Source organism: Natrix helvetica (genome assembly GCF_964273705.1).
Source record: "Natrix helvetica genome assembly, chromosome: 5".
In the NCBI taxonomy this organism is placed as follows: Eukaryota; Metazoa; Chordata; class Lepidosauria; order Squamata; family Natricidae; genus Natrix; species Natrix helvetica.
The window spans coordinates 68,329,233-68,338,642 of NC_138551.1; the positions used below are offsets into that span (position 1 = coordinate 68,329,233).

At 33.3% G+C, this 9,410-nt stretch overlaps 1 protein-coding gene across 1 annotated transcript in view; it reads left to right on the forward strand.

The window, feature by feature from the left end:
- Positions 1-9,107, forward strand: part of DOCK1 (dedicator of cytokinesis 1) — a 459,011-nt gene extending 449,904 nt beyond the window's left edge. Inside the window, exon 52 of the mRNA XM_081954827.1 lies at positions 8,072-9,107. Coding sequence (XP_081810953.1) covers positions 8,072-8,167 — 96 coding nt within the window. The 3' untranslated portion in view covers positions 8,168-9,107. The remainder of the gene's footprint in view (positions 1-8,071) is intronic.
- The last annotated feature ends 303 nt before the right edge of the window (positions 9,108-9,410 follow it).

A 9,410-nucleotide genomic window follows, 5' to 3' on the forward strand; every position in this document is an offset into this window, starting at 1 on the left:
GGAGAATATCAAGCATGGGCATCATGCATGGATCCATGATTAAATGGGATTACAATACAATACAATACAATACAATACAATACAATACAATACAATACAATACAATACAATACAATACAATACAATACAATAGAAGAGTTGAAAGGAACCTTGGAGGTCTTCTAGTCCAACCCCCTGCCTAGACAGGAAACCCTATACCATTTCAGACAAATGGCTATCCAACATCTTCTTAAAGACTTCCAGTGTTGGGGCATTCACATCTTCTGGAGGCAAGCTGTTCCACTGATTAATTGTTCTAACTGTCAGGAAGTTTCTCCTCAGTTCTAAGTTGCTTCTCTCCTTGATTAGTTTCCACCCATTGCTTCTTGTTCTACCCTCAGGTGCCTTGGAAAATAGTTTGACTCTCTCTTCTTTGTGGCAACCCCTGAGATATTGGAACACTGATATCATGTCTTCCCTAGTCCTTCTTTCTATTAAACTAGACATACCCAGTTCCTGCAACCGTTCTTCATATGTTTTAGTCTCCAGTCCCCTAATCATCATTGTTGCTCTTCTCTACACTCTTTCTAGAGTCTCCACATCTTTTCTACATCATGGCGACCAAAACTGAATGCAGTATTCCAAGTGTGGCCTTACCAAGGCATTATAAAGTGGTATTAACACTTCACGTGATCTTGATTCTATCCCTTTGTTGATGCAGCCTAGAACTGTGTTGGCTTTTTTGGCAGCTGCTGCACACTGCTGGCTCATATTTAAATGCTTGTCCACTAGGACTCCAAGATCCCTTTCACAGTTACTCCTGTTGAGCAAGGTACCACCTATACTGTACCTGTGCATTTCGTTTTTGTTGCCTAAATGTAGAATCTTACTCTTTTCACCATTGAATTTCATTTTATTAGATAGTGCCCAATGTTCAAATTTATATGTGCCTGCATTGCTATGCACAATCAGCACGCTAATAGGCAATGTTCAATATTTTTGTGTAATAGCAAGATGTATCTTATTAACACATTTTAAAAGTAGGATATATCTTAAAAGTAATCCCATCATACACATGGAAAAATGAAGTAAAAGACATATCCAAATGCCGAGACCTCCCTCAATATTTACTATAATCACCATTTAAAGTTGATCCAACTTTATACATTTGGTTTCATTTGAAGTATCCATACTTTTCATTATAAAAATACATATTGAAGTTTTTTAGATAACAATCTCATTGGAGTGGACATCCTGAAGCTCTTCAAATGTTTAACTAAAACTTCAGTAGTCCTAGACAGCATGGCCAGTGATAAAGGATTCAAGGCACTGCAGTTTGGTAGCATCTGAATGAGCATAAACTCTCACCCTATAGTAGAACTGGAGAATGACATATTCAGAACTAAAATTACATATTCAGTTCAATGTCCTTAGGTCTAAACTTTAAAATACTTCTATAATATTTTCCTTAGGATGTGAAAATGAGACCTTGCATACTACTTTCTAAGGATTGTACCCATTACTGAATACAAAATCAGCTACACACTAAAAATAATTAAGAAAAGAAATTCAAAAGAAAGGGAGTTTAATGTAAAACATAGGAAGTCTACTCAGAATGGAAATAAAATTCTAATCTCAATTAATCTAAAATTGCATGCAGAACTTTATATACCTTTTAAAGAAGAAATATATAGTAGTAGAACTAATGAAGACAAAAACATTATATGATAACTGTACCCCAGTTCTATTACTTTCATAATAAACATATGTAATCATGTGCAGTGAGTTGAAAACTACACTTATTCATGCATCTTTCTGCTCATAGCATCTATGCCTTTTGAACCTGTATTTAGAACTTTAGCAAACCAATAAAGGATTGTCTTTTTGACAAGTTATGTTGTTCTTGACAAAGTAATGAAATACATTTTTATCAAAATAGGAAAGCATTTATGCTTATTGAAAAGAAAAGAGGAATGAAATATCTCCACAGTATATCAAATTTTTATATGGCAAATATCTCCATAAATCTGTAATTTGGCATGTCTTTGGACACAAATAAAACATAGAGACCAAACTAGATCAGTGGGTTTTTATAAGTAACATTAGTAAACATTAAGTAGATTTTGAAGCTTGATGGTAGCTGAGCCACCATTGTTTCTTATTTTATCTTTTTCTATTATTTTAATTTAATTTGGAGGGTGTTAGTGATGTTTTATTATAGGGATTGTTTTTATGTTTTCTCTAGTGATGTGTGTATAAATATATACATGTGTATAAAAAGTCCTGGTTATAAATAAATAATAACACCGGCAAAGGGAAGTTTCTTTAATTATGAGCATGAATTAACAGAATTCAAATAAATAAAGGCAAAATGAAACAGAAAGGTTATAATTTACTGTTTGAATTCAGTTCTTCTATACTATCTTATAAATATGGTCTCAAATGTTTAATATTCAATAGTGCTATGAGAATTACTGTTTACATTATCATACAGTGCAATCAACTGTGTATGTATATTCAAAATATTGTATAATTTATGAAAAAGAGAGAATTAGCTGTATATTAGGCCTGAAAAGGAAATTATAAAGTAAGATGCATGTAGATAAGGATAAACAATTGCATTTCCTTTTGTGCCAGAAACAGAGGAAGTCAAGGAACTACAATTTGTTTTTAAAGAGTGATTTTAATTTCTTGGCCATAATATTTCAATGCAAACCCCAGATGTTTTTTTTTTTTAATTCATGGAGAAAAAGTTCCCATTCCTTTATATCTCACCCATTTCTGTCAAGGCAAATTCAAGAGAAACAAGGGCAGCTGTTTCTTTTAATACAGTAAAAATAAAATTAAAAAGATTGGAGACAAAATGCTTCCATGTTCAAGATGCATCTTTTAAATAAGACTTCTATTTTTCCTGAAGGTCACATGACTGTAGGAAATTGGTCTAGGTGTGGCCCTAATTTCTGGTAGACCATATCATTACTTCAGTCCCTCTCTTAAAACCTACCATTGTTGAAACCTAACACAATCCTTATTTAATGAAAGTATAAAATATACACAGAGCCCCTGGCCCTCTTTATCTAGGCTTGGAAATTAAACAAGTCTGTGTTTTCTGTTTCTACTAAATGTGATTAGTCCACAGCCTAACTATTGATAGCAATTTGCTGGTGTCATCTATTGTAGCTTCGAAGTTCAATAAAATCTTTTCTTTAAATTTATTTTGATTATCCTTTACAAGTGATTTAAAATTATGAAATTTAAATTGATCCAAAAAGGCCAAGCTGTTAATAGGAATATAGGAATATAAAATAGACACAGAAAGAAAGCAGTAACAGTTTTTCACTTACAGTTAAGAACGTAATCGCTACCAATGATATTGCCTATAATTAACTTTCACTAGTACAGGTTTACAAGCCAGAAACTGCTTATAAATACCTACCCAGCCTAAGGCATTTGCTGAATAACAATAGCACATTTTCACATATATTGAAACAAATTTTGAAATAGACCCAGGAACTAAGCAGGGTCAGGCTCACTTAATATTTGGAAGGTCATTAAGAAATACCAAAATCTCAGATTAAACTTGGAAGTCGGCAGCAACCGACTTTCGTACTGTTGAAAGAAGGCAGCAACCAACTTTCCTACTGTTGCCAAGACAACTACACGGATGTGTTAATTAAGTCACTAGGGGTAAGCTCAATTGGAAGGAACCTTTCAGTTTTCCAGAAAATTTGGATCTCTATTTCAAGAATATTGTGATTGGCAGTCAAACTTTTCTGCAGGGACTAATATGTTTTTTTCACCCTTCTTTCATTGTAAAGAGGTAGACAGAAACTAGAGGAACATTCTGCATGTTTATAAAAGTGGAAAGAAGATAGGAAGAAGTTGCAACTACTATCAATCTAAGAGTTCAGTCTCAAAATGTGTTATAATCTACCTACTCTGCCAGCAAAGCATTACTTGCAGCCATATCTATTACTGAATATGTATATACTCAATTAATTTAATAGTATTAAAATACAAGATTTCTTTCTAATGACATATCTGAGTTAATCCAGTTTAGGGCAAGTAGATATTTTAGTATCCTTTTCAAGTATCTTAATATGGAATAACACAACTGGGGATTCCTGTTAAAATTATGCAGAAATTTATATTGTTAATTCCTTTTCTTCACTGAGCATGGTTGTTTTCTTGCATCTTGCAGACATTTCATTACCCAAACTATCAGTGCTGTTGTTGCTGATGATATTACTTACTTAGGCAAAGAAATATCTGCAAGAAAACAGCCAAACTCAAAGAGTACCATGGACCTCACATTTGAATCCTGAGCTATAAATATTCTCCTTTATTGGTCCTTTTCTTCTTTTTCCATTACACCCTCCACACATATAAATTACCGGTAACTTTGTTCCGGCAAGCAAAGAATGTGAATGAGACCTTCAGTGATCAATTTCCATATTAGTTTAGTCACCCCCACAAAAATTATCATAATAGCTCTAATCACTAAAATTATTATTTCAAATGTCCATAATGCTTTTTTGGTTGGGTATTTCATAATTCTGATAATTATTTTGTATAACTAGAATATTTAACATATTGAGATTGTATCAATTCTGGTTCATACTAGGATTTAGAAGTTAAAATGGGTGATCTTACCAAATCTTAAAGAGTTTGGGTAAACCAGGGAATCCAACTTGCTGTTATTGTAAGAAAATGCAGAGATTGTGCATCTGCAGTAGATGCAGTATCCTTCCCACCCCCACTAAAAAATTGCAGAAAGAAAAATCCTTCTCTGTCCCATGCTCTTCTAAAAAGTGCATAGTCTTTTATAGGGTTAAAATGAATTCAATCTCAATAGATCATTAGTATTTTAGACTGCTGAGATCACTCTTCAGATCTTGTCTTTTCATTATACGTAACGTTGCAATTTTTTTGGCATCATCATTGCAATCTACCTTTGAGATCAATACAGCACTAAAACAGATTATTCAGTTAGGATCTATCAAGTCATGAGTGGAAGTTAAATCTAGGACTGCATTCTTGGCTTTTTTGATTATAGGGACAATCAAAATTATACAGTGCTGATATGCCTGAAAACAAAAACCATTATTAGTTCTGCTCCAAAAGGAGATTCCAGTGCAACTTTCTTGGTGATGCTTTCCAGTACTATTGGTATTGTTATGAGCTGACTCACTCAAAAAGTTACATTGGAGTGATCAGCAGAAAAAAAGAGAAGGGGCCACCATAGTACCCATTGGCTGGACAATGTAAAAGATGACCATGGCAGAATGACCATGGCAGCTCTGAAGGAGGTGTTGCAAGTCAGAAGGGCATGGATAGTGCTGATTCATAGAGTAGCTGAATGGCTGACGGTGATTACTAATGTAATATTTTTCTATTGTTTAAATACTCTACGAAACCACACCTTCCCTTAACTGAGGGGAAGCAGCACAACTTTTCATTGAAAAGGCTTTGTTATCACAGGAATTTATTAGAATCTTGTTTCTCTATCTTTTCCTTTATCGATATTTTCTATTAAACTGAGATTTATATCATTCTGGTTCTTTACCTTCTTTCTACCTTCTCCTTCCATGGTTGCTTTTAATATTTAAATGCTTTCTCTTTAATGTGAAATCTACCACTATCAGCTTGCTGTCCTAACTTCTTATCTCTTAGCCTAAATTGTTTGACCTAGGAAGATTTATAAGAAGCAGCAGCTTTATTCAATTCTTCAGAAACCCTTTTCTTTAAATTTGTATCCTCCTCTGATTTTTTTTTTTTTGCTTCTTAATTCCCCCATTCATCCATCAAGTAAAAAATGCATATTATTATGCATATGCCCTTCACAATATAAAATATTATAATAAATCAGTCATCTGTTATTTCCTGACATTGTGTTGACTATGTTACATAGCCACTCTAAAGGTGCACAGTCTGTAGCTAAATAACACAGGATTTTTCAGTAAGTAATAATGCAGAGAACAAATGGTCTACTTCATGACTAAGGCTAGTTACTCTACAGAAAAATAATTATGTTCCCTAGGATATAATTCTTACTGACAGATGAAACAGAATACTTGTCCCATCCTGATATTTAAAACAGAACTGATCTCAAATGAAAAGCTGAAAGATATGTCACCATGTAAATAGCTTCATTAGCTGACTTTTACATGACTCTGGGTTTTGGTCAAATTTTGACCATGGATGTGAGAATTTTCTTTAGACCATTCTTCCACTTCAACAAGCCAGCTATAAAAACTATGAGAATACCTATTTATGAAACAAATCAACCATAAATATAGTTGATATATTATAAATTATTATTAAATTATATTATAGGACATACAATATATAATAACTTCCACATGTCCTTTTATAGAAGAGAGCTTTGTGGAATCTCTACCATTAATAACTCTATACTTTTGCTATTTCAAAATGGCCAGAAATCGCTGCCTTTTTTCCCCAGCAATTTTGTTTGAAAGTGGATTGTGAAGCACAGAAAAGCTGTTTGCATTAATCCTGGAGCTTAAGGTTGCACTAGCTGCTAAAACAGAGAAGTCTTGAAAAATATCATTGTGTATTAGGAAACCCAATGTTCACACTTCATCTGAATGCAAGACACAGTGATTTGCATTAAAAGTGGTACATAGAAGTTCGCAAAAGCAGGAGAGACATTGCGACGATACGACGTGCGAACTTGGAGCTCCAAGATCGCTGTCGATATATCTGCAGCTGGACAGTCCTTTTGGACCTAAACCATCCCGTAGAGACTGTGATAGAGAAGGGCACATCCTGCTGATCTCAGGGACATCGCAAAGTCCCTGATTGATCCAGGAGAAGCTCTTTTTTCCGGTGACAGAGACGCAGCCATTGAAGCTGCTGAAGTTGGGACAACTCCAGAACGGAAGGAAAGCGGGAGAGAAAGTGTGTCGAATTGGTGAGAAAACTTTTATTTTTAGAGAAGAGATCACCCAAAAAAACCAAAGCTAAATTAAAATTGAAGACAGAAGAGAGTAAGCGGCGAGATTAAGACAGAATTAAACTTAGTGTGTTATCTTTTTTTAATTTTTTCTTTTTACGAATGGAATCTTTACAAATGTTTCCTACTTTTTAAATTGGATTGGTTAATTTTTCTTCTACTTTTCATTCTTTTTTTTATATTTATGGATTAAGAATTTTTTTTTTACAACGCTTGATTGGATTTTTTTTCTTTTAAGAACTTTTCTCATTAAGTTTGGAATATAAAGAGGGATGTAAAAGCAGAGGAAAAAGAAGTAACACTGCCAGAAGACTGGACACTTGTCTGGAATGATATAGGATTTCCTGCTTGTGCAGGGGGTTGGACTAGAAGACCTCCAAGATCCCTTCCAACTCTGTTATTCTGTTATAACTGCTAGATGGAGCATTGCAAAATGATTTCATGGTTCTGCAATGGAGGTTTTAATGATTGTATTCTTAGTGAAGCTATGAAAAGTCAGCTTAACAGTATCATGTACACATATGTGAAATAGCTGCACATTACCCTTATAACAAGAATTTTTATTATTGGCTACATAGCTTGATCTTTATTGGTGCATAATTTGCTGCACATACAATTTGCACTTCTACTCCTGATTAATTTGATTAAATAAAATTCTAGAACTCAAAACAGTACTCAGCAACATAATATAGTGGCATTAAGCCTTCATAAATATATGCTGGCAAATGAAAAGTTGTTCATAAGCTAGCAATGTACACATTTCATATAGCATGGCCTTTCTAAACTGAAAATTGGTATCCAATTATTTTTAAAAAGGTGGAGGAATATATTCCAGAATATATCTCAGTTTGGTATTATCTAGTGATAAAATAGTTAACAAACACAGTATAAAATAATTATACTTACTTATGTAATAGATTTCAGTTGATGTCCTTACTGAATACTCAATTTAGTTACAGTCATTAGTAAAGCCCGGTTCGTCAGACTCATGTGGGAGTGGAATTAAATAGTTATAGATTTTTATCCTGCTATCACAATAGTAGCATTATATGAAATTATATTTGAATCGATACAGTTAATTCTCTACTAAGAGCTTTTATCCATTTTTTTTTCTAGCAGCTGCCACCTCCTTTACCAAGCAAAACACCACCACCACCACCTCCAAAGACTACTCGGAAACAAGCCTCTGTCGATTCTGGGATCGTCCAATGAGAAAGAAAAGATAACCGTAAAAAATTAAGTTGTAAAATTTCTGTTTTAAATGTTTGCAATATTATATACTTTAACCCAAATCAACAATATGAAACCTTAGTTGCCATGATTCTCACATTCCAACAGTTATGGATAGCTCTAAGTATGATTACAAAATTACTCAACTGAATGCATTCCAAAGCAACCAGGAGCTTGAACTATGGTTCCGAATGAGTTTTAGAACAATCAAAATATAATTAAGACATTTCATTTGTGTCTTTATCTGCATGCTAAGCCTTATGAAAATAATTGTCCTAATGCCTGCAATGTAGTTTAGTAGTATAGCTGTATAATCTTTTACATTAAAGTGTTAGGAAAACCACTTATCATGCTCAAGGCTTACATTAGAATTGGTCTCTCAAGCATTGATTGGTCCTTATCCAATAAATTATCAACTAGTTTTTGCTTATATATTAGTGCAGAGTATATTTTAGGTTCCTGGGTCAGTTTTAATTTATAGGGAATAATATCTTATCTGCAAATGTAGAAATCTAAAAATATATAGGGATAAAAATGATGCTTTTGGAACCAACAAAACCAATCTTATCTTTTTTATTTGTGTCACTGTGTCACTGTGTACAGACATTATGTATATATTATGGTCTTACAATGTCTTTAGATTCACTCATTCCTTACTTTTAAGTAATAAGCATATAATTTGTCTTCAAATGCATTGTGGTGTTTTAATTATTGATAACTATTAAAATATGTTACAAGTCTAACAGAGTAATTAAGCTCTGAAATATTATGAAGAATCAAAAAGGAAACTTTAAAAAAATGCCTGTATAACTTTTTAAAATCATCCACAAATTTTATAATCTTAACAATAATTTTTTAATATTTCTCTGCTAAATAAAGAAATCCTTTTAAAGTATTTGCCTTTTCTAAGAAAATAAAAATGCTGATTACTTTAGAATCTGTGTTTTTGGGCTTACAAGATTATTTTTCTTAATATCCCACTCTATTAGATATTATTATATAAATACAAATGGACTTGGTTTGCCTGGATCAAAAGAGAGGGCTAGCTGTTAAGATGCGCTCGGCTTAAGAAAAGGACCTCCAATTGAAAAGGGCCTTCTTCTTATACAATACAATACAATACAATAGTAGAGTTGGAAGGGACCTTGGAGGTCTTCTAGTCCAACCCCCTGCCTAGGCAGGAAACCCTATACCGTTCCAGACAAATAGCCATACAACATCTTCT